The sequence below is a fragment of the Hydra vulgaris genome, chromosome 15 (assembly GCF_038396675.1).
Source record: "Hydra vulgaris chromosome 15, alternate assembly HydraT2T_AEP".
Classification (NCBI taxonomy): Eukaryota; Metazoa; Cnidaria; class Hydrozoa; order Anthoathecata; family Hydridae; genus Hydra; species Hydra vulgaris.
In genome coordinates, this window is record NC_088934.1 from 33625141 (window position 1) to 33652549 (window position 27409).

The following is a 27409-nucleotide window of genomic DNA, read 5'->3' on the forward strand; positions in this document are numbered from 1 at the left end:
TTTTTTAAACAATCGCCCCCTAATCATATGAGCTTCTTTCTTTTTTTTCTAATTTTTTTAATTTAATATTTCATTGTTAATTGGAATTTATTTATATTTATTATGTTATTATTTATACTAATTTTTTTTATGCTAAATTTTTACACTAAATCTTTTTCTGTGAAATTAAAAATTTAGCTTAAAAGTTTTTTATTTTTCAGTTTTGAATTTTTTTTGTTTAGAAGTTTGCATTAAATATTTTTTCAGAAATTTTGAGGATAATTATTTTAATTTCTTTATAATCTAATTTTTTATTCTCAAGTTTTATATAAGTCTTTTTTTTTTGTTTATAACATTTTAATTTTTACTTACTATTGCTTGATTTTTTAATTTAGTTTTTTTTTATTATTATAATAAATAAAAGTTTTAATTATTATTTAGTTATTTTTATTATTATTGTTGTTATTTTAATTGCTATAATCATTGGTATTATTTGATTAAATTGTATAACTTTTTGAAAAAAAAAGTTTCAATTGTTTAAATGTTGGATATAATCTTTAGAATCTTAGTAAATAATCATGCCAAAAAAACAAAGTAAAGTAACTGTTGCTGAAGAAAAGGTTGTTTTTTTCTCTTTATATTTTTTCTCTTTAGATTTTTTTTTTTAATAAATTAATTTTTTAACAATTTCAACAGGTTTATCTGTTAAGATTTGTGTTTAAGTAAAATGACTGCTGAAATTTGCTGAATAACCTTCATTAGGATGTTTTGATTTTTTTTTTTTTTTTTTTCACTAAATGCAAATCATGCATTACTGCTTGCAACAACTTTTTTTTATGATATTTTTTTATTTTTATAGTTTTTATTTATCACACCCTGCTGCACACCATAAAACATACTGGGGACTTATTGGGTTATTTTTGAATATAATTTCGAACTTTATATTCTGTTATTATTACTAAGTATTTCATAATTCATTTTCAAGATTAAAATTATAATAATTAAATAAATTATAATAAATCAAATTTCATTGAGTATTTTGGTTAAGTTGGAGGGGGAACCTACATTAAAGTTTAATCTATAAGTTTGGAATTACTTTTTTTTAGTTACAAAGTAGACAAGAATTTTTTTTAATTTATTCTATCAATTAAATTAAAAAAGATAGTTAAACACTAAATGGTTTCTTGTTTATTTTTTTTATTCTGCTCATTCTTTATATTTTATAAATTTTTAAAATTAGGTAAGTTGGTAAGATCTTTGTACCAATTGAAAATTGTTTGGCATAAAAATGTGTAGGTTAATATCTGCCCTCAAAATTTAAGTTCATTTTTGAACTTTAAACGCCATTTAGCAAATATCAAAAACCTTAAAATACCTTTGGAGCCTAAATATATTAACAGAATCTAAAAGTGTAATTTTATTTTAAATAGCATATAAGATGTGATTTTAGATTTAACAAAATTTATTTAATGACGTGGACCACTGTGCATTGTCATGGACCACTGTGCATTGGTATTGCTTGTATCATATTATTGTAAAAAGGTTAGTTGTTTTATATTTTAGAAACCTTTTTGTTTAGAGAGAAACTTTGAACAATAAACTTAATGGTGATGATTTAAGTGAGAGTGAAGACAGTGTTTACTCTGGATTAGAAGATGAAGGTTCTAGTGATTCTGATTACTCATCTGATGAAGAAAAAAATCAGGTTTCTTTAATTTATAAAATTATTTTATACGTATGTATTGCATTTAACATTAAGTGTGTTATATTTTTTTACTGGATTCCTTTTGGTTAATTTATGATTGATTGTTTAAAAATTGGTGGACTTTTGATTGTGGGTCCCTTCAAGTGAAGTTGTCATTTTTTTTTTTAAGTGGTCACTGCATAACAGCACATCACTAAAAGTGCTTTTGATACACCCACCTACAGCCCTATTTTGATACCACCCTGTCACTCTGTTTTTTCAGGTTTTTCTTAACTTCTTATTATGTAATTTTACTTTTGAATCAATGCTAAATAAGTATATTGCTTTTTAATTTTTTTTTTTTAAATTGGATTTTAAAAACCGTATTTATAACTTTTTTTTTTCCATGTAAAAGAAATACTCTTTAGTTAACACATTTCAGATAGAAACTACTTTTCATATAACATATTTAAATAAAATTTTGAAATAGATTTAAAAAAAGATAAACAAAAAGTTATTTTCCCCAATTTTAGTAAAAAATGATTTGCCAATGATTTTGCTTAAATATCAATCTTCTGAAGCCTCCCAATGATTTTGTTAAATACCTTCTGAAGTTTTGCACAAAAACTCTCTGGCTTTTATCAATTTAAAAATTAAAAAATTTTTTTTAATTTGGTTATGGTTTAAACATATTTTTGCTAAAAATGTACTAAGTAAATAGTTTTCAAGAATATATTGTTTTCAATGCTACAATTAAGTTATCCTTTATGTATTAACAAGTTGTTCTAATGGCAAAAGGTTTATTCATATTAATCAAAATTTTTTTTAACAATTAAAGAATATACATGTTTAACTTGGGCTTTACAATTTTTTTAACAACTTCTTCATCGCATATTTCAGCGGAAACTTCATATGTTTCTGTATTCCACATTTACAAAAAATGATTAATCCTTTTTCATTTTTTTTCTCCCCGTGATTCAATATAGAGCCATGAACAGTAGGATTACAATTTTTTTAATTTTTTTTTTTTTTAATGCAAAAACATTGTGTAAATACCTGCTCCCCATTTATATACTAGCTTATATTAAAAGATTTTAGCTTACTAGGATCATTGGAACAGGTAGGTGTATTTCTTCAATAATTTGAATATTCATCATTTTTTTTCCAATATATACTAACAAATTTATATAAAAAAATTAATTATAATTACTGTTTTATATTATTAGTATTATTAACTTTTATCTGAGATAATTAACAAAAAAGTTAAATAAATAACATACGTTTGCATTTACAATAATATAATAAATAACAATATCTATTTCAAATTAACAAAATCTTTCTGATAAACATTCTTTGAAATCTGTTTTCAATTTTCTCGAACAACTAGCAAAATGTTTTGCCTCAGAGTGTGAAATGTTTTGTCTCAGAGAGTGAAATGTTTTATCTCAGAGTGTGAAATGTTTTGTCTCAGAGAGTGAAATGTTTTGTCTCAGAGAGTGAAATGTTTTGTCTCAGAGTGTGAAGAGTTCACAAACTTTTGTATAAGTTCAATGTTTCTTTCAGAACAATCATTTGTTATACTGTTATTGTTGTTATATTATATATAGGTGTTTAATAAAAAGGACAAATTTCTTGTACAAGGGTATTGACTCTAAACTTTCTTTATTCTGGCATGCTCCCAACCAAATCTTTGTTTCCTTTACTAAGTTTAAAATGACAAAAAGAAACCAGCTTTCACAGGAAACAAGTTCACAAAGTTAGAATTTTTATCTACTAACAGAAAGTGGTTTTTCTTTATTAATTTCATTAATGTCAGGAACCTTGTGCTCCATCAAGGTCTTCAAAATGTCAGACTTTATTTGAATATCAAGGTCAGAATCAGCAAGAACCGTGACTACTGCTTTAGGCGAAAGATATCAGGAGTGAGATTTTAAACTATTTAAAAGTAAAGTTCCTACATCAATATCCCATTCCTCATTTATGATTTTTTCTACTTTGAAATTTTTTCTACTAGCAATGTCAATTCTAAAGCCATGTGTATAATGCATCTGCCATGAATCTAGCTTCATGACAGGTGCTTGGTTGATGATTCCTAAAGTTTTTTAACTTGTCATACTGAATATTAAGATAGAAAGCTAATTATTCCACAACATCCCTGTAATAATTTTGGGTAAAAATCTCAATTTCAAGAACAAAATTAATAAATATCTTCACCTCCAAGTACATCTGATAAATTCCAGAACCAATTATGAGAGTATTCTCATCAAACTTTTTAAAACTAGAAAAGCCACCACAAGTAGATAAAAATGGGACCAAATTTTCCCATTGCTTCTTAAATTTGAGTTAAAGGCCTTTTGTAGACTCTTTTTTGTAGACTTTTTGTAGACTTTTTTGTAGACTCTCCAGTTATTGATTTGTAAATATGTTTAAGATGTATTTATGTATGTGTTGCTGACATAATAGCCACAATAAAGGTTTCTGCAATACTCTTGTCAATATTATAATTGCACCCTCTTTCCTACCAGTGTTGATTGCTGTAGTATCAACACACACAGCAAATACTTGGTCTGAAACTTCAAAATATTCAAACAAATTTTGAATTTCTAGATCAGATGATTTACCTGTGTCATTTGGAATTCCTAAAAGTAGATCGTTCTTGTGTTGAAATTCAGGACTAGTAACAGATACAGCAACTCTATCTCTTGTAACTGTTTGTTGGTTTTCCTTATACAAATATGAAACTAGTTAGGACAAGGTTTTTTCCTCTTATTTCCTCAATATAGTTCTGTCTAATTTCATTTCCATGATTTTGAACAACCTCATAACGCTTTAATCTCACTGTTTCTCTATTTATCTTAATTTTTTTCATATTTACTTCAAGATAGTAATATTGACTATAAACATTGTTTGATCTCAGTAGCTTAAACTGATCCTTTCACTGAGAGGAGTTGTAGCTGCATCTCATTTGAATAATTTCTATCAGCATTTTTAATTGAGGGTTCTTCTAAATCTTAGTAATAGTAGATCTCATCATTTTGATATTGAAAAGTTATCGTAAATACTTTCAAATTGTTTTGATCTACTGCTGATTAGATATTGTGTCTTAGAAGTAACCCATTAGTAGGAAGCTGATTCAGATGTAAAAAAGAAATAGGAGAATTAAGAAGGTAAAGGGGCCTCCTACACTGATATTTATTTGTCTAACATACTTTGCCTTCTTTTCAATACTTGATTGCATCTTTGTGTCTATATGTTGGCAATTACATAAATAATGTTTGTTTTTTATTTATATTTAATTTAAAAACAATAAATTAAATTTATTGAAAAATTACCTTTAATAAACTTTACCTGAAACTATGTTTACTACGTTGTTTATCTATATGTGCAATTTTTTATTAGTAGTTTTTTAGCAGTTTAAAAATGTTCAAAACTGCTGTAAAAGTTTTTGCAATGCAGTGTTATTCTATTCATTGAATGAAAAACTAAACATTATATTACATTTTACTTTTCAAACTGATACATTTTGATAAAATAAAAAAATATGAACAAAGAAAATAAAAAATACGAAATTTCTACTTTTCTAACACTAATACTAATCCTTAAAACAAACCAAAACAGTTTTAATATCACTGAGAGGCGTAAAAAAGCAAATTTTTTTTGCAAAAAAATTGCCACCCTAATGAACAGAACTCAATAAGCGTGTGATTTGGTTGCCATAGAACATCAGCTCTTTTCTTGCATTCTGAGTTTATTCATCAAAATTTTTTATTCAGCTTTGTTCATCAAACTTAAACTTAAAAAAATCAGTTTTGGAGTTAGGGTTCTAAAAAAATTAGTAACGTCATTGATTGTATTGCGCACCTTGAGATGAAGAAAATTTAGACAAAAAAAATTTGGAATAGCCTCAGCATGTACTGCATTTTTATAAATGACAATTTTTTTTAATATTCTAAAACATACCCGGCATAAAATAAACTTTTTTTATTTATTCAAAAGCAATAAAAAAAAAATTTTATTTAGTCAAAACAATATTCAAAAAGAAATATTGGTCTTATATACCCAGCAAACATTGTTTTAGTGGATTTGCAGTGGACCTATATAGGCATTTTTTAGTGGTTTATTGGAGTTTTGCTCATCGGTTACTTAGTGGACCATTAGTGGTAGCTGCTATAAATGGCCAGCCAGTAACTTTCCAATATGTTATTAGTGGCTAGTCATAGGCTAACCACTTTTGGCGGCTGCCACTAATGGTCCACTAAGTAACCAATGAGCAAAACTACAGTGGACCGCCCAAAATGCCTATATAGTTCCACTGAAGTTCTGCTATAGAATGTTTGCAAGGTAACTATTGAATAACTTTTTGATACTGGTCATTCTGTCTGATTGTGATACACATGTGTTATCCATAAGACCATATTTATTAAACATCAAACTCAGAGCATCTAAATTTTTTGGACAATATTATTATTGATTGATGGCAAAGGCCTTTTCTAAACAACTGATAAGACCATTAATTCAAAGAATGTCAGTTATTTATTTGTTTAAATAATGTCGAATATTTATTTGTTTAAATAATCTCAGTTATTTATTAAGGAAAAAATAATTGATCTTCAAATAATACAATAAATCTTCAGCAAAATTCCAAATTCAGAATCACTGGCGACAGTAACTCAAGCATATAAGTTGAATATGTAATTGTGTTGTAATGTTACTCACCCAATGAGCAAGTATGTGTATATGTAATGTTACTCACCCAATGAGCAAATGAATCTACATAAATATAATCATTTAATTATTTAAAAATCAGAATTTAATTATATATAGATAATAAATAGATATATTAACTTTTTAATACTGTAACTTTGTTATGAAAAAATGTAGTTTAAAGTGGCAATAAAAATGTAGATAGATAGGATTTTTGCAATATTTTTTATTTTTGATGACTGAGCATAAATTCTGTATATAAATTGGGTAATTTATGGCTGTTTGTACATATCCTACAAAAATATTTGTACATGTCCTACAAAAATATTTGTATATATCCTACAAAAATATATGTACATATCCTACAAAAATATTTGTACATATCCTATAAAAATATTTTTACATATCCTACAAAAATATTTGTACATATCCTACAAAATTATTTTATAAAAGTATTTATAAAATTTTAGTTATTCGCGTTGCTGAAATAACATTTTTGTTTGTTTATTTGAAATTCTTTTAAATTGATTTCTTTTACCGGAGCTTTAAATCTACGTCAGTGTTTTTTTTAAATCTGACAAGTTTTTCTCTCTCTACTTGATGGAAACAATTGTCTCCTATAACTTCAAAAATCAGTTTAACAGTTGCACTGCAACATTAAATTTTCTTACAATGTTCAAGTTTTATTTCAATACTTTGATATTTGATGTAATTTTAACTTCTTTCAATGCTTCAATAGAATATTTAGCAATTCTTTTGTTTAATTTTAATTGGTGAAATGAAAACTAGCGGCCGTGGTGCAGTGGTTAGAGCGCTTGCTTTAGAAGCAGGAGAACCAGGTTCGAAACGAGCTCTGGACATATTTTCGCGTCACAGAAAGAAAGGAAGCGTGAACTTCCTAGTTAAATGCACTTTCGCGGTACTCTGTGACAAGACCGTTAGGTCTTCTTGGGGCACCTAAATAACAAAAAAATTAAAAAACTAAATGAAGAAAGATGGTAAAAAGGATTTTCTTTGTTTCTCCAATCAATCGAAACTTCAGTTTGTAAAGAGAAATACTTTAGGACTTGTTAAAGTTTCTAACTCCACCTTAGTATTTTCTGCATAGCTCAGAGTTATCAAACAACAAAAAGACGTTTGAACTACCAGACTGCCAGTTTTCTAGCTAAGTTTCAGCTAAACTTTCCTTAAAAATGACAAGGTTAAAAAAAATTACTTGGACATTCTTGATTGTTCTCATGAGAAACATCTCCAAGCATCTCATTGCCTGTTTTTTTATTTTAAGTGTTTGTTAAAATAAAAAAGGCCAATAAAATTTATTAAGGGTATAGAACTTTTCTCTGAATCTTTTAAACAGTTAAACACTTGGTGTTCAAACAACAGATAGCATTAGACATCAATTTGAAGAAGATATATGAAATATGATGTCTAGTTGGAGTAGAGATTGACCAGTTTGCATTTCAATTAAAAATATAGCTCCATTATATGTGGCTCCATTACATATGTTCCATAGTAGCAATTGCATTATGAAAAATACAATAATGTTTTTAATTACCACTTGTCAACTAGGTTCATGTTTTCAAGTATCAGCAGGTAACCAAATGTTTTCGAGGATACTGTCAATCAATTGATTTGCACACATCTTTTTTTTGTGGGGGGGGGGGGGGGTAATAGATATTTTTTAGATACAGCTCTACTTAATGGTAGTTTTTCTCCTTTAAAGATGTTCAAGGTAAAACCAATGATACAATCATTTAAACAAGATAGGTTTCTGCTTAATGGTGTCATTTAAACAAGATAGATGTCGACTTTTTTTAGTGGAAATATTTTTTTTCAAAGTGACAACTGAAATATACCTTAGATCCAATAGTACATCCAGTACTTAGATTATAAAACATTTTTTAATGATCTGTTTACAGTGACATAGATCAAAAAAATAACATTTGCTATTGAGACTTATACTAGATTTACCAAATCTATTAAGACTTATGACTTATACTAGTAATATAAATTATACTAGTACTATGACTTATACTAATACTATGGCTTATACTAGTACTTACTAGGTCTACCAACCTTTTTTGATACAGAAACCTCCACCATTGTTTAAAATAAAACTGACTCCTATAGTACATATTGTGCTCCTATAGTACAAATAAATTTAGTAATTAAACGCCTTTATATAAATTTTGTAGCCTTATTTACAAATGTATACAAACTTTTATGTGCACCTAAGTAACATAAGAAATTTGAATAAATCTGTTCAAATTTATACTTGTTAAAATTTTTTATGAACATTGTTGGATGAGAATTAAGAGAAAAATCTAACTTTATTAAATGTAATCAGATTAAAATTTAACAAAATTTTGTATAAATATTCATTATTTATTAATAATACATTGCAATTATTAATAATACAATTCATTATGTGAACTGAGAAACAAAAACAATTTTTAAAATGATTGTGCAACATTTGTACTTTACTGTCCATTACTTGAACTTCCAATGTTCAAGTAATGGACAATTTCATATGTTGAACTTCCAATTATAAGGGATCTTATTACTGGTAAAAAGCCAATAAAAAAATAAAAGAGAATTTTGTTGACCACCATCTTTGGTGATTGACCACCATATTATGCTTTGGTTATTATACTTGATTATTAAATGGTTTCAATGGATGGTTATTGAATTTAAATCAGTTACGATGTTAAAGTTACTACACCTTTAAATTTAAATGAATATAATAATCAGAATCATGCAAAATTATTCAATAGAAAGAAACATAATGAAGGAAAATAATTATGCAGTGAACATATGTAATTTTTTGATTGTTTTGAATTATAAATGGATAATGAATAAAGTGAAATTAGCAGAAGTTTTTTGTTGGATTGTCTTTTCTATTATTCTTTTTTTAAAGTCAGCTGACGAAGACGAATATGATTCTGATGATGAAATAAAAATTTCAAGAATTATGCAAAATAAAAATAATGAAATAGAATCAGTCAACCTGAAACAAGCCGAATTAAACAGATCAATAATGCAACAAATGAAACAAGACGAAGTTGATACTTCAGATGAAGAGGTAAATAACTAATTTGTTTTGGCATTTAAAACTTATGATTGGTGCTAATTTTCTTTTATATTTAAATATGCTTAAAGGACATTAGAAACACAGTTGGTAACATTCCAATGGAATGGTACAAAGATTATCAGCATTTTGGGTACAGTTTAGATGGTAAAAAATTAATCAAGAAGTCACAAGGTGATCAGGTATATATACCTAATAAAAAATTACTGGTTATCAGATTTACAGTTTTTTATATTTTTTAATGTTCTAAATGCATTCTAAAAAATCATAATTATTTTCTTATGCAGTTGGATGAGTTTCTTTCAAAGATGGAAGATCCAAACTACTGGTATCCAAGTTTTTTATTATAATTTTTTTTTTTTAAACTCTGTTTTTATTATGTTTTAAATTTGTTTTATTTTTTTCTATTGTTATTTTGATTAATAATTTTCAGGAAAACTGTTTATGATAAAACAAATATGGAAGAAATTATACTGACTGATGAAGAAATTGCTATTATTCAAAGAATAGAAGGTGGAAAGTTTCCAGAGAAAGACTTTGATCCCTATGAGGTAATGTTTTTACTTGTAACCAGCCCTCAGAATTAAGGTCGGCGATACTTACCTATCTGCCAAACTAAAAGTGTTTGAGGTTAGAAAAAATTGGTGACCTTTTTTTTATCTTTTATGGTAACCCCTTTGTGTCAATTTTTTTTTTGCTGACCTGATGCCAACCTCTAACAGTTTTAGGTACGTTTTTTAGTTTTAGGGATTTATTGTCGACCGCATTTTTCCTAATTCTGAAGGCTGTCTGTAACTAATATTATTTTTGAATGTAAACATTATAACTATTGTTAATGTTGCAACTATTGTTCACACACAAAAAATTGTTTTACTTCAATTTATTTACTTATTAGAATCAAAATGAATACAAAAAAAATATTATCAAATGTTCAAGTTAACTCTATTAACTTAAATGTTTGATACAATTTTTGTTAATTAATTTAAACATTTGTTATAAATTTTGTTAACTTCAACACATTTTGCTGTTGACTAATTTTGGCATGTTGAGAATAGCATACCATGCTTTTTTTATAACTTGACACTTCCAAATTTATTGCATTAGAGTTATTAGAGTCTTTTCTTTAAAGGTTTTGGATTGTCATCCTCCTTAAATATCTATTGCTGTATAAGTATTATGGTGTATTCAGCATTAGACTGCATTATTTGTTTAAGTATATTAAGTTCATGTTATCAGATATGAAATTAATATTCATCCCTAATAACATATTTCATCCCTGATAACATTTTATGTTATCAGGGATGAAATCAATATACTTAGAAAAGTACAAAAACTAGGTTCTATGTCTCCACACAATGTTTCTACTAACTATATTAAGTGTTCTGCATCCATATTGCTTACCAACTGGTTTAGAAATATTAGATTTAGATATATTTGTCTACAAAACAGTTTCTGATTGCTTATTAAACTGTGCATAATATTTAAAACAAAACTTTTCTTTTTTGTTGCTTTTCTTGCATCTTTATTTCAAAGAAGCCAAAATTATGTCTTCTTGCAAATCAAAAATTGCGTGTTCTTGCAAATAAATAAATTGTGTGTTCTTGCAAATAAATAAATTGTATGTTCTTGCAAATAAATAAATTGTATAATCTTGCAAATAAATATTGTGTTCCAGTGACTTTTCCAGCATTTTTTTGTGTTTGAGATAGCTAACTTCCAGACATAGAGCAAACTCCAAACATTTGTATGTTTATAGTTATGTCAAATGATGGTGCTTTGCAAAAAGTTACGATGATTAGAGGCTGGGAACAAGAAAGCCCTTTTCCTCCAAAAAGAACCATTTTCCTCGACATTCCCAAAGTTCGACACAATACATTTTTATTTAATGACACAAAATAATAATAACACTTCGTCATGCTTTAAATTAACCAAAATATCAAGTAACTTCTTGGAATATTTTTATAATAGCTTGAACTTTAATTAATAAGTTTAATTAATAAGATTAATATGAAGTTTATGAACTTTAATTAATAAGATTAATACGAACTTATGTTACACTTACACATATTACTCAGTTATAATGTTATACAGGAGTTAATAATTATTTGGTTTCCCTTTGATTCATTTTTCTTTAAAAAAAAATTGTTATCTTAAAAGTTTTAAATGCACACAACTTAATAAATTTGTTATAAATAACTAAGCAATTGATGACAAATACATTTCAAACAAAAAATTTTAATTCACAATCAAACATGTGTATAACAAATTAAAAAAATAGGTAATCTTTGTTCTTTTATATTGGATTAATGTGTCATATGACAAATCTAAAATAAAAATTGCAACAGATAAGTTGATATAAAAGAAAAGGAAAAAAACAATTGGAAAACAATTTACTTGCTTTTGGTAACCTATTGTGATACTGCAGTTGCTTGTCTGTGTTCTTCAATGATGTTATTTCATTATGGCTTTTAGTTAACTTCAAAGACATCACAATGGATTTAAAATATTAATTAAAAACAAATTATGCAATTGCTACACCACTTATTGAAAGACCTCTCTGAGCAATAGGCCTGATATCTTTCATAAGTTAATGAATCTAAAATTAAAAATAGAAGACTATTATAAAATTTATGCATATTTGCATTTTAATTTAATCAAAATATAAAGCATAACCTCACCATTTTCACTTAAATCAGAAGACGATGCTGAAGAAATTAAAAAAAAAATTAGAATTAGGAAAAAGAGGCATTATAATTTCTAGTAGATTTAAAAAAAAAAAATTTAAATTAAAATCTACATAACTTCCTGTAAATTAATCTTGTAAAGCTTGTGGAAATGGCAAAAGTGGAGGCAAGACTGCCTTCCTATTATGGCAAGATAAAAAATGTATTTCATTAGGAAATTTTTTAGCACAATTCTGACAATTTCTTTAAGTTTCTCCTAAATAATCATAATCTAGAAAAATATTACTTCTTGCTATACAATGCATTCTTGCTTGCCTAGCAGCACTCCTTACATTTTGCAGATGATTAATTTCATCCTGCCGAAGCCTATTTCTTTCATTTCGATGAAAATTATTTTCAGCTTGCATTTCTACAATAACTTCATTTGAGTATAAATTATTTTCAGCTCGCATAGCAGCATTTCTTACATTTTGTAGATTATTTATTTTATCTTGCCTAAGCCTATTTCTTTCATTTTGGTGACAATTATATTCAACTCGCCTTACTTTATTTACATCATTTTGAGGATTAAAAGTTTCATCCAGCCTAGCATCATCTATTACAATGTCACTATTTTTATTTAACGTATTAACAATAGTAAAAAATATCAATAAATCTCTTATTTAAAAGAATTTTAATCCACTTTTACGAGCAATGTTAATCCGAATGATAAGTTAAAAATTTAGTATCTTCGTATAATTGTAGTTTCAATCTCTAAGTTTAATATTTAAATTATACATTTTTCTTTTAATTGTTCTAGAGCAGCCTAAATAAAATGATAAACAGCATTACAGCAATAAATATAACATAATAAGCAACATAATAAATAAGCAAGATGTAATATGAGCAAAATGGTTTCATAACATCACATTTGAACAATATTTAATAAGACAAATTTATTCATATAATTGATAAAAATAAAACATTTAGTATAACTATGAGAGCAAAAATGAATAATCTATAGTTAAGAAAATTTACCAATAAAAAACGGTTTAAATTCAAGTTAACAGATATGGTATAAGCGAGGCAAAATAACAGTTGTTCTGATGCAACTTAATAATATAACTTTAAATAACAAAAGAATTATCTAAACTTAAATACAAAAGATGAAAAAATTTAAGTTGACAGCAATTTTTGTTTGGTAAATTTTGGTAAGTAATCAAAAAGTGGATAATAAGATAAAAAATAGACATTTTTATTTTAATTAAGATATAAAGAAATAAACAGAAAAATGAAACAGAAATTGAAAGAACAAAAATATGAGGCGCGCAATCTAGAAAACAAAAAGTTTTTAGAAATTTTACAGAATCATAACTCAGTAACTATCAGCATTAAGCATTAACTGCACAAATTAAATGACCAAGTGATAAACATTTCTTATTGATTATGTAATTTCTAATTTCTAATGATTTCTAATTTCTTTGTGATTATTTATTATTTGTGAGATTTTTTTTTATTTGTTTTCTCTTTTTAACTTTAAAATAATTTTATTTAGCCATATGTGGACTATTTCACAGGAGAGAAAATGATTCATCCAGTAAAAAGCACACCTGCTTCCAAAAGAAGTTTTATTCCGTCAAAATGGGAACATAAAAAGGTGCTTTTTTATGTTAATTTTTACTATATTTATTTTTTTTACTCAAATTTAAAATAATAAATTTTAAAGTTATGTTTATAATAAAGTTTTTAATGATTATGACATGTTTTTCTAATATTTGTTTTTTAGGTAGGTTTTTTATTGTTTAATGTAATTTTTATCTTAGTTTTCAACCAATTCTCTTTTTTACAATTTTTTTAACCTTAATTATTTTGTTTAATTTTTTATTATTTATTTACTATTTGTTTATGTTTAGTTGTTATATATTTTAAATTAACTTTTTACTTTAAGCAGTATTATAATACATAAACATAGAACATAATGAAGGTAAAAAAACTCAAATGTTTTGATTTTGTTAGCGCGAAGAAGAGATTATTTGACCAGTAAAATGGTATTATTTGTAGAATCAGAATTTTTTTGTTTTAATCGTAGGTGATGAAAATTGTTCGAGCGATACGTAATGGTTGGATTAAACCTAAAGTTGGAAAAGATGATAAACCAAAATATTATTTGTTGTGGGGGAAAGATGATGTGGTATGTATGTGTATATATATTTATACTGTAGCGTATATAGATATTTGCCAACTTTTTTTGCCCACCTAAATTCGTATGACTTTTTTGAAAAGAAAGAGAAAAAAATTGGGAAAACTTATTGCTGCATCTTATCATTACTTGTGGTTCCTTATCTGTGAAGACAGAAGAATTTACTTAAGGGAAGAAATTTGTAATTTCTTCACCTTTTCCAAGAAGTCAAGTTTATTTTTAAAAATAGCATTATGTATGTCAAATTTACACAAGTGTGCAACTATGGAGCTAGACTTGAAATTAAAAAAAAAAATCAATTATTGGTAGAAAAAAAATGTATATTATAATAAAAACCTTTTTATGCAAAATTTATTAATTATGATATTTGGATTTTAGCCTAAAACTCATGTAATGCATTGGCCAGCACCAAAACTTAAACTTCCTGGTAAGAGTTTTTTTAATTCACATAATTGTAATACAAATGAAAATAAACCTGGAAATTTAATTACCATAAATCCTTAAATAACTCATTCCCCCTTCTTCCCTTTTTTAATATTTTAGTATAAATTTATTATATTAATATTATGAGTTTGTTTAAAAAAAGAAGGCCAATGTTTAACTTAATTTATAACATTAAACTGTTTATCTGCATTTTGATTTCACCTGCATACACTGTGGAACAGTTACTATGAGGGCTTCAGTACATAAATTTACTGATTATCTAGGAAAAACATTCAAGAGAGTGATGCTATTTTGATTAAGGGTTGGGGTGGGGTTGAACAGAAAGTATTCTTCGTTTTCTTTTTTTTTTTCCAAAAAGGCAATTTAGATTTATAGCATTCATAGTAATAAAGATTTATAGTATTTTTTTCTTACCAAAAGTTGATTTATGCATAAGTAAGTAATAAGTATTTAAAATATCTACAGAAGGTAAAAATTCTTTTGACAATAAATTACTTTACTTTAATTACTTTTAACTTTCAACACTTTTTCGATGTGTTGTCTAAGACTTATGTGTTGTTACTTATGTGTTGTCTAAAACTTATGTGTTGTTACTTATGTGTTATCTAAAAGTAAAAACTATTGAATTAATTGAAAAATTAACATTTTTTAAATTACTCAAAAATGCAAATTTAAATGACTTTAATGTTTTTTGTTTTTTTTGATGCAAAATTTGTTTGTTTGTTAATTTTTTATACTGCTTTTTATATTTATAGGCAGGCAGTTTTTTTATTAAAAATAAAAAATTTCCCTTCTATATATATATATATATATATATATATATATATATATATATATATATATTTATAACTTGTTTTTTTGAAATGATAAAACCTTCCATTACTAGGTGTATTACCAAAAAAAAATCCTTATATTTGGAAAAGGACCCCTAAATTTGAAAAAGAGCCCCCAAATTTAAAGGCCCTGCAAATTGTCTAGCCTGGCTAGCCTCTATGCTTACAAACTAAGCAGAAAAATGTATGTAACTTGGGGTAAAGATATTGTTTGTTGAGTTCTAAATTTTTTGTTATGAGTCTTTGAAAATTGTGTCATGAAAGTAAATATAGTTCAAACACTAAATTATTTTAATACGTTAACACACATAGGCATATTAAAGTTTATTACAGTGTCTCAGAAATTTGGCCTCTAAGTTGATGACGTTTCTTTGAAGAAATAATTTAACTTTTGCAAGTAATCTTTCACACACTTCATTTGTGTAATCAATGTCCAATGGACAATCATTCCAAATATAACAGTGTCTCACTAAACACTCAAGGCAATTACCAGTTAATGCCAATTTTAACTTTGTTATATCGTTAACATTTCTACTGCAAGAGAACCATTTATATATTGCAAGAGAACTAAATATTTCATGGTTTGGCCCAGTGATCTACAATAAAATTGTATGCTCTATTATTAATTTTTTTTTATCAAAAAAGTCAAAAACAATATTTCAAACAATAGATTGCTCTTGAATTCCATCCTGCATTTAAAATAGACCCTGGTTTAGAAAAATGAATTGCTGGTAAATTTGTTTTATCTCGATAAGATTTGTATCCTTTACATAACAAATCCAGCTCCACATAATCATTCCTGCCATATTTTTTACTTTAACAACTGGCCAAATAGGCTTGTATTTTCAATTAAATCATGGTAGTTACTAATCAACGCCTAATATTAATACTAATGAACCAGTAATTAATATTAGGTGATGTTGATAAGGAATCAAACTTTGAGTTCATAAAATGCTTAAGAATCAGGTCAAAAACATGAAGTTGACAAGGATGATACACTAAACCTGAAACAAATTGTCAAATATTTAATTAATCCATTTTTAGAAAACTGTATTTACTGTAGTAGTATTTAATGTCACACTACAACAGAAATTTTATTTAATAAATTAAATTCCAAAATAATATTGTGAACATTCTATAAATAGAAACAGAGTTGTCTTTCTATAATTTTTTAAAAGGTATAACAATAGGTTTAGACTTGCTCGAAATGCAAGTGCTGTAATAATGTTGTTTGTCTATGCTCTTACCATCAAAATGTAAGCACCATAATTCTTCAGACGAGTTTATATAAGACCGAATCAAGCTTAGTTCATGCACGAGTATTGTAGATGCTTTTTTGGACTGCGGATCTGCAAATCGATGTCTCACCAACTGCATTGAGTACAGCTTCTGCAATCTTTGCTGTACAGCTTATTGGATACCCTTCATTTTCAGGTATCTGAGCTACCATTTTACCAGTGATCTTTGCACATTTCAATGGGATTGTGTGATTATCACTTCTACTATTATCTTCTGAACTTTCATGACTAGAATTGTCTGTATCATCAAACAATTGACTACAATTTGTTTCAAGCTCTTTTCTTTTAGGTGGTAGGTCTTACGGATGTGTTGTAATAGGCTCTGTCACAATACTGCACTGACCTTTGCACTTGACCTTATCGTCATTTTATTCCATATTTGACAAACTTCAATTGAGGTTTCTTTAAGAACATTACTTGATTTAGGAATATTACCCAATTAAATTTAATTTAGATTTTTTAATTTAGATTAATTTTAATTTAGATTTCTTGGCTCAAATTATTCCTTTTATCTATTTTTTATCTATTATATCCAGGGCTGCCGAGAGCCTTCAAGCTGCCTGGGACAAAACCTTTTTTGGCACCCTTAAAGATTTCACTTCATATATATATACTTAGCATAGAAGCAAAAAAATACATTATCCCTTTATAGCTGCTTTAACTTTATTTCATTTTTTGCTAACTAATGACAGAATAAACAATTCCTAATTTGAATAAAAATTTTTGAGCTTTTTTCAGGCAAAATTATAAATTACTTCACCATATGACAATGATTTCGCAAGATCATTTTCAATAGACAACATCATAAGATTTGAAAGTCGTTCTTGTCCCATAGTGGCTCTGAAGTGGTTTTTTATAATCTTAAGTTTGCTAAAAGATCTTCCCCCCTCTGCAACGGATATTGGCATTGTGTGAAAGATGCACAAAAGTATGCATATCGACAGGAAAATTGGTAAGCCTTTAAAAGCCTTATTATAAGCCTTTGAAATATATTTGATTTAAAAGATCGAGAGAGTTGCCTCTATTGAACAAGGAAGATGCTTTCAACCAGGCAAAGTGACAAATCTCCTCAACAAGAACATCTTCTTTAACATCATTTGAATAGAGTTTCGCAAATTGACAAGCTTTGTCATCTTGTGAAGAAGGGTCTTCAGACTGAAGCCAGATAAAGGAAAACTGAGAAGAAACCTTTTTCACCACATTGAACCTTGATAAATTTATAAATTTGTAGAATTATGTGGTCCAATGCAACATTGAAAATATTTACTTCAAAATTCTTTTCTGTATCATTGAGGTAGTGGGCTGTATTTGATGGTTCCTCGTGGAATTTTTTCACTCTTCTTGTGCATTTCACTTTAAATTTTGTATCAAAGCCAAGGTTTCCAGCCACTAGCTTTGCTTCAGTCAAAATACAATTTCACGACAAACAAATGCGACCTAGGTCATTTAGAAGTTGTTGAATGAGGATGACTTCTTCTTCAATTATGATTGACTCCGACTGGAGACATCAACTAACACCATCAATATTTTGCAGTGTCTTATACCAAATGGTCAGGAGAACTACTGATTCAAATGATTTAAAATATTTTCCCAACAATTTCGCTTGATTTAGCATGTTCGCAGTTAGGTCAAGTTGATTAAAGGTTCTATCCAAAGCAGCAATGATTTCTCGTGGTTTTTTCACTAAAGGTTTTACAGCTGCAATGTGGGCTGACCATCTAGTATCTGAAAGCTGATAAAGCAGTTTCTTCAAGAAGAATTTTCCATCTTGCAACTAAAGAATACGTAAAGGGCTTGGATATTGCCAAAAAACGTTTTGGTCTCAGTGCAAGACTCGCCAGCATGAACTCCAGCTAAATTTAAACTATGCACACCGCAAAGAATGTATAAAGCGAACAGATTTTTATCCAATATATGAGCTTGGGCTCCATTCTAGATTTCAGCCATATTAGAACAATTGTCGTATCCTTGGCCTCTCAATTTTTGTAAATCGAGATTCACTTTTGCTAAAACATCGCAAATTAAATAAGCAACATCTGCCCCTTTTCTTTTTCTCCATATCTTCAATGCAGAGAAATTGTTCTTTAACTTCCCAAATCATCTTACTCTAGTTGAATCGCAAAAATCGAAGAATAAACGTAATTTGTTCGGTGTGAGATACATCTGGGGTCCCATCAGTAATTATCGTAAAATATACGGCATCTTTTATTTCTTTCACAACTGCTTCTTGAAATAATGTAACACATTCACTGATGAATTCGTTTTGTGATTGCCAGGAGAGATAATGAGCTTGCCTTTTGGTTCCCTTATTTTGATGGCAAGCAACTGTTTCAAGATGATTCTTTAATGTTTCGTTGTGGCGAGAAATAAGTTCCTTGCAACTTAAGAAGTTCCCTTTCTTGTTCTTCTCCATCGACGAATATTGCCCTAAAACAATAATTTTTACTTTAGTTAAATGTATATCATAGAAGTTTTGTAATAATAAAGAACTTATTCTTAATTACTTAGAGTTCTGGCCTAGAATATTTACCTCTAAATGATAAGTTTTGAGATGCTTAAAATAAAGTTGCATCTAAAATACAACGAAGTATTTGACGCCATCTGGCTACTTCCTTTCCTAGCGTCTTTTGGAACTCTGAGTCAATTCTGTGCTGATTGACAAGAGCTGAGTGCAAAGTCTTTCAATTGAGATAATGACTTTGATGAACTGGGTTGCTATGATGACTTTGGATACGATCACTCAATTTTCTCCAGTCATTTCTTATTCCTCCATTCCAGTAAAGAAGAAGAGATTGATCCCCATTGGATCCAAAATTTTCACATCCAAATAAAGAACACGGGAAACAAAGAAGAGAGTTAGATGATGAGCTCCATATCAAATAATCTCTTTGAACTTTTTCTCCATTAGGCAATGCAATGAAAAGAACTTGTTTTGGGAAGGCCCTGTTATTATAAGCATCTCGTGGGAAATCATCAGGTAAAGTTGACAGACCTTTTTTGATTATTTCTTCTTTTTCTTTTTGCTCAAGAATCGATGGTTGAGTCATCAATTATTGAGCAAAAAGAAATGAGTGCTAGGTCATTTTCAACGCCTGAATTTAAAAAAAAGAATTAAAACTTAATATTTAATAAATTATTTAACTATTTTGAATTATTGTTTGTGTAAAAACCTTGATTTTCTTCGGGTTTCAATTCATCATTAAAACTGTCGTCTGTTTCATTTTCCACTGAACCAAGAGAATGTAGATCAACGATATCCTCAACCCAATCATCATTATTATAATACAATAATTCTATTGTTTGTTCTGATTTATTTAATTTGGCGGACTTAAAAAATGATTAACTATTATTCGTAAATTGCTTTGAAAATAATATATATATATATATATATATATATATATATATATATATATATATATATATATATATATATACACATTTTTTACGATTCATTAACAGTTACTGTAAATAACCATATGTATCAATAAAATAATAGCATAGTCAATTACGCAAGCTCATCAAAAAATTATTACCATAAATAATTTGGTTGTAAAGAGTTGAGAAATATTTACTATTACTTTCTAAATTCTGAATAGAATTATTTCTAAATTGTATTTACAGTTTGTTATTGCTAATTATCACACTTACGTTGTTTTTTACTTTAGTCTAATGAATGCGAAAATCTCAAGTGACATTTTTAATTTAATAGCGTTTTGAGTACAAAATCAATGATGAGTTTGTATTTTAAAATTTTTTCCAGGAATTAAAAATAATGATATAACGCGAGTAATATATACATTTCAATTATGGCATTTTAAGATTAAAAAAACCATTTTTATTTTACTTCCGCATCTGGCGCCCCATCGACATCTGCCGCCCCATCGACATCTGCCGCCCCATCAACATCTGCTGCCCAGGACAAACTGTTTCTTTGGACCCCCCCCCCCCCTTCCCTCTCGGCGGCTCTGATTATATGCAATATATTTCGTCTATTTTAAAACATAAATCTTATACTTAACATTTAAAATTCTGTAGGTCATGAGGAATCATACAATCCTCCTCCAGAATATCTTCCTACAGAAGAAGAGGTTTTATTATTGCTATTTCTATTTTCAAGAACATGAAATGTCAAATTATGAACTGTATCTCTTTTTCATTATACAAGATTTATTTGTTTTATCAGAAAGCAGTTTGGTTAGCCACAGACCCTGAAGATAGGACACAAAATTTTCTCTCACAGAAGTATGATGCTTTGAGAAAAGTTCCAGGATATTCTAAGTTTATAAATGAGAAATTTGATAGGTGTCTTGATCTTTACTTATGTGCAAGACAGAAGAAAGTCAGAGTATGAAATTTTTTGCTCTTTGTTTTGCATTAATGAAATTGATTCCAGGTATATTTTATATAATTATTTTCATTTACAATACTTTTAGCTACAAATTGATCCTGAAGACTTAATACCAAAACTTCCTCGACCACGTGATCTACAACCATATCCAACAGTTCAATCTTTGGTGAGATATTAGAATTGTTTGAGAATTGTTGAGGTTGTTTTTTTTCTTGTTTTTTTCTTTAAAAAATCTAAAATCTTTTTATTCCTTGATAGATCTACAAAGGTCATGAGGGAGTTGTCACTTGTATTTCGGTGGATCCTACTGGACAATGGCTAGCTAGTGGTATAAAATGTTGTTTTTGCGATTTTATGTCTAGGATTATTTTGTTTTATTAAAATAGTTTTAATTTACAGGCAGCACAGATAAGAATATTCGTTTCTGGGAGATCCAAACTTCACGTTGTTTGAAGGCAATTAAATTTGATGGTACTGTGCACAGTTTGCAGTGGAATCCAAATGAAGCTATACCTATTTTGTTAGCAGCTATGTGAGTTTTTCCGATTTAATTTTCATTAATGATGACAGCTGAAATTTTAGAATTAAATTTTAATGTATTTAAATTTTTATATTTTTATATTTATATTTTATTTAGATGTTTATATTTAATGTTTATTTATTTTTAATGTTTATTCATTTTTAATGTTTATTTATTTTTAATGTTTATTTATTTTTAATGTTTATTATTAGAGATTCACATTTAAATGTTATAAATCCAAACCTTGGAGACAAACTACTATGCAAAAATGTGGATAAATTGATCGATCAATATACTGGGGACATAGGTTTGTTAATTATGATTTAACTATGCATAAAAAGTTGATGCACTATATACACTAAACATTTTAGACTTCAAGAAATCAGATATTAAGTTAAAGAATTAAAATTTTTAATAATTTTGTTTAAATAAAATTTAATTAAAACTTAGACTCTGCAAATACTATTGAATGGAGTCAGCCTTCTTCAGATGAACTTAACCGTGGAATAAAACTAAAATTAATGCATCAAAAGGTAAGAATATATTCTTCTAACCTAGAGTTTGTACTTGTTTTGTACGGTGGATTTTAACTTAAATAAAACTCACAGTACAAAAATATAATCGGGTTTTTTAATCATTTCTCATTAGGGTGCTTTATTCATTCATTATTAGGGTGTTTTGTTCATTCATTATTAGGGTATTTTATTCCTTATGTGTTGTGAAATGTGAGTAACATTTTTTAAGATAGTGACCTGTTGAAATAAAAAAATTTTGTAAAAGTTTCAGACTTGTTTTTTTACCTAATATCTACCACTTTATATAATAAAAACTTGTTTTTAAAGGATGTTTAATAGATGGCTTTTTTCATTTTTCTATTTAGTAGACCATTTTATCAGTTTTGTCTTTAAAAAATCTTTATGTATTTTTTTAACTTAAAGTACAAAGATTTGTATTGTATTTGGAAATTGTTGATTAAATATATTTGCATTTGAATTTATATTTGGAAATGCGGAATTAACTTATTTGAATTTGTATTTGACCCTAACTCTGGTTAGTAGGAGAGTTTTTCTCTGCTATTGGTCTTTGTTCTTTAATATATGATGCGTTTATGGCAACCTTAGTTTCCTAAGCTTGTTTTAGGTGCTATACTCTCAAAAAATATTGAATTCTAAAGAGTTCACCCATTTGTAATTTGTATACTGCATATTTAAGAGCCTATCATTTGCAAATATTTTTCTTTTCATAATAAAATTCGAACGTTTTTAATTTTAATCATTTTTTTTTAGCCTATCAAACAAGTGACGTGGCATGCGAAAGGAGATTATTTTGCTACGGTTTGTCCAGAAGGTAGTACTATAAAATAATTGCTTGATAAATGTTGCATTAAAAATCTACAGAAATCTAATATTTTGTTAGAAAATTTGTTGCTCTTAACAGAAATATATTATTGAAACTAAAAAACTTTTTAAAATTTTGCTTTATAATTAAATAAAAGTTTTTTTACCTTTTAGGTGACAGCAAATCGATCCTGCTTCATCAGTTGACTAAAAGAAAAACTCAAGTTTGATGTTTTTTTAGTTTATTTAGTATGTTTTGTTAATGTAAATAGATTATTTGGTAGCTTTTTTTTGCTATTTATAGTGCCCGTTTAAAAAAATGAATGGACAAATTCAATGCGTAAAGTTTCATCCTTCAAGACCGTTCTTTTTTGTTGCGGTTGGTGTTTTTTTATTTTCATTACATTTCAGTTTTTAGTTCAATTTTTCAAAACTCATTAGTTCAATTTAAAACAATTTCTAAACTCATTAGTTCGAACCAGTTACACCAATAAAGCCACTATATTAGTATGATAAATTCAAAGTAAATTTAACTGTTTTAAATCAATGCTCTATATATTCTCGATTTCTTTATTTTTTAACAATAGTTTTGATATATTTTTTATCAGCTGACTCTACAAAGGATATAGATATTAAAGTTGTTATCTTTTAACAATATTTTCCATGAAAGATAAAACCTAAACTATTGCATCAATCGTTAAAATATTTAAATTGTTTTTTAATTTTTTCAATAGATTTATTAATTCAATACTAATCTCTTTTCAATGTTTTGTGAATAAAATCTTTTATTTTTAAAATTAAAATTACAATTAGTAAACATATGATAACAAACTGTATATTAAAATCACAATTAGTAAACATATGGTAACAAGTTATATATTTTATAACATAATTATAATTTATATTATTATTAGTTCTAATTTAAAATCATAGCTAATTAAATTTGAAAAAAAATTTTAGACGCAAAGATATGTTCGTGTTTACAATCTTCAAAAACAAGAGCTTTCAAAAAAACTTATGTCTGGAGTTAAATGGATATCTAGCATTGATGTTCATCCTCAAGGTTTTTTTTCTAATTATTTTTTATATTGCACATTTTTAAAAGTATTTTAACACTTCCTAGTGCTTCTACCAACTCAAGCATTAGAACTAGAGTATACTATATAAAAAAAATATATGGATATATATAAAAGTAACATTAATGAAAAATCCCTTTATTTGGTGATATAGGTCTTTTGAAGTAATGAGTTGTTGAATAATTATCTTAAAAATTCAAGAGGTTTTTTTTTTTTTTCCAAAATGATTTTGATTAGTGAAAAAATGTTATCGTTTAATCTCTAAAGTTTTTTAAAAAACTATTCATTAACTCAGCTGTTGAACTGAGAGAAAATTATTCATTAACTCAGTAAAAAAATCTACAAAAATTGTTTAAAATTTTGCGCTTTGGAATGTCAAGTGACGTAACGTAACGTATTTTAATTACATTTTTGGGTAAATGCAAATTGTGTATATATGCAAAGTGTATATATTCGAAATCTCTTACTAGTATTGCAGTTCTCAGTATTACACTATTTTAAAATTGTTTTAGGTGATAATATTATAATTGGAAGTTATGACAAACGTTTATGTTGGTTTGACATGGATTTGTCTTCAAAACCGTATAAAGTGCTACGGTAAGAGGGGGAAAATGTTTAAATTAAAGATAATTTTTTATTATTTTTCAATTTTATTTATCTGTTTTTTTAGACATCATAAAAAAGCTATACGCCAAGTGGCATACCATCGATGCTATCCTTTGTTTGCTTCCGCTTCAGATGATGGAACTGTAGTAGTTAGTCATGCAACCGTGTACAGGTTATTTTTTAACTTGATTAGACGGTCGTTTTTATAAATGCACTTTATATAGATTTATGTTGCTAATGTTTCAGTTAAATTTGATGATCCAATTTTTTATATATATACGAACGAATATAGCCTTGATTGGTAGCACGCTTGATTTTTTTTAAGTTTTTATAACTTCCACTATTTGTTATTAAGTTTCTTAGTAAAAAGCTGGCCGACATTAAGGAAAGAAAGAATTTTTAAAATAATTTTCAATATTTTAAATTTTAATTATTGTCGGGTCCTAAAGTCATGCTTGTTTTTGTGGGTTTAATTAATTTCTAGTATGTAGAGATTGTGTTAACGTTTTTTTTTTGTTTATTTTATGGTTATATTTTTAGTGATTTAATGCAAAATCCGATGATTGTTCCTTTAAAAATACTGCGTGGACACAAGTCGATTGACGATCTTGGTAATTTATATATAATTAAAATATCGTTAGATTTTTTTTTTATATCAGGAAGAAGTTAATATATAACAAAGTTATAAAATATTTTGAAAAAGACAATAAAACGTCTGAATTAATTTTTAATTTTAAACTCATTACGTAACTTCTTTTTTTTTATTAACCTTCGTACGATTTTTAAATATATATATATATATATAAATATATATATATATATATAAATATATATATATATATATATAAATATATATATATATATATAAATATATATATATATATATATAAATATATATATATATATATATATATATATATAAAATTTTTGATAATAACATTTTTCTGTAAATAGACAAAGTGTTTTTTACATAGTTATTGAAAGATTCATTCATATTTGTTTATTTTTTTAGGAGTTACTGACATAGCGTTTCATCCGCATCAACCTTGGATATTTACATCTGGTGCTGATATGACAATAAGATTATTCACTTAAATACGTCTATATTTTCGTGAGCATTTACATAGATTCATTTACTTATATAAACATGAATGTCTCTTTTTATATTTACGTAAATACCTATATACGTAAATTTACATAGATGTTTTAAAGTGTATTCACATAGATTTCTCTGTGTGCATGCTCTTATAGATGTCTCGATGCTTGCGTTTCTGCTTATAAGTTAAAGTCTCTAATGTTTATGCGTGTACTAAATAGAAAGTCGCTAAATAAAAAAATTAAATAGAAAGTTATGTTTTTACACTCAAAAAAGTTACACCCTTTTTTACTATATTAAACAAAGTAAACAAACTTATAAATTTTTATTTCGTTTTTAATTCTATTTAACATTAGGTCACTAAATAACCCACATTGTAAGTAGGGGGATGAAAGAAACGAATAGGCGGTTGATACACCTGAATATGAAACCTGATAAATATTAAATTATTCATCAGATTATTTTATGAAAATATTTTACTTATCTAAAAAAATTAGTCTTAAAATGGTCCACACTGTACAAAAGCAAGTAGATTCAATGCCTAAATGATGTGCAGAAGTGTTAAAAAAAATAATGGATATTAAACACATTACTAAATCAAACAAGTTTGACCGTGGAATTGTTAAACTCGATATGTAATAAAGTAAAATAAATACAATAAATTAACAAAATTTTCTTTCATGTTTATCTTTTGTCTCTAAAATAACCAACTTCAGGAAATAATCAATTTTTCTGAAAGAAAGAAAAATTGAAAAACGGAAACTGAGATCAATATACGATAGAATATTCAAGGCGTTTTTCAAATAAAATAGTTTAGTCCCTGTTCTTTTGACTACCACTATATGTCCTTCTAAAATTACAGTAATAATAGTTATATTATTATTTTGGTGTAAATTGATTAGTTTTTGAAAGTTATCAACATTAAAAAAATCTGCTACCTCAATATTCTATTATTTAAAAGCGGATGAAATAAGAATAAAAACATCATTTAGAAATGTAAACATAATTTTTTACTAATGGAAATAAATTAAAAAACACTTTAAAAACAGTCTGTTCCAATCTTAAGTTTTTTTTACTAGAATTAAAATACAAAACATATTATACTATACTAAGTGATAGATAAACATAAACTGTTTTCATTCAGAAAACTTATTTTCAATAAAATTTAAATAAGTATCAATAAGATGTAAACTATTGAACCCAAAGTTTTCTGTTATATATTCAGATTTACTTTTGAAAATTTCAAATAAGTAGCATGCTTTTTTCTTTTTTGATCTGTTTTCGTTTTATCGCATTTTTTGATTCGATTAATATATCACAATATATATTATCACAGATTATCATAAAATAATATTATCACAAATCAAACTATCGTATCAAATATACTTAACAACTTTTTTGTTACTATCCAAAATCATACCTTCAACAACCAAGTTTACTGACTATATCAACTCTCCAAATTCTAATACGTTCATTATTAAGCCTGTCAAAGAGAATGAAATCTCTAATCTTTTTAAAACCACCCTTAGAACT

At 26.8% G+C, this 27409-nt stretch overlaps 1 protein-coding gene across 1 annotated transcript; it reads left to right on the forward strand.

Annotated features, from left to right (window-relative positions):
- Positions 1–478: 478 nt before the first annotated feature.
- On the forward strand, positions 479–25926 carry LOC100215581 (ribosome biogenesis protein bop1-B). Its single transcript, XM_065819177.1, has 24 exons — positions 479–599; positions 1559–1684; positions 9285–9449; positions 9527–9637; positions 9743–9783; positions 9889–10006; positions 13674–13775; positions 14208–14309; positions 14697–14745; positions 20929–20981; positions 21077–21238; positions 21327–21407; positions 21500–21569; positions 21641–21773; positions 21974–22068; positions 22212–22294; positions 23048–23108; positions 23273–23322; positions 23403–23477; positions 24059–24161; positions 24687–24771; positions 24845–24952; positions 25321–25391; positions 25793–25926. The coding sequence occupies exons 1-24, from the start codon at positions 558–560 to the stop codon at positions 25873–25875; spliced, it is 2169 nt and encodes a 722-aa protein (XP_065675249.1). The 5' UTR covers positions 479–557; the 3' UTR covers positions 25876–25926.
- The last annotated feature ends 1483 nt before the right edge of the window (positions 25927–27409 follow it).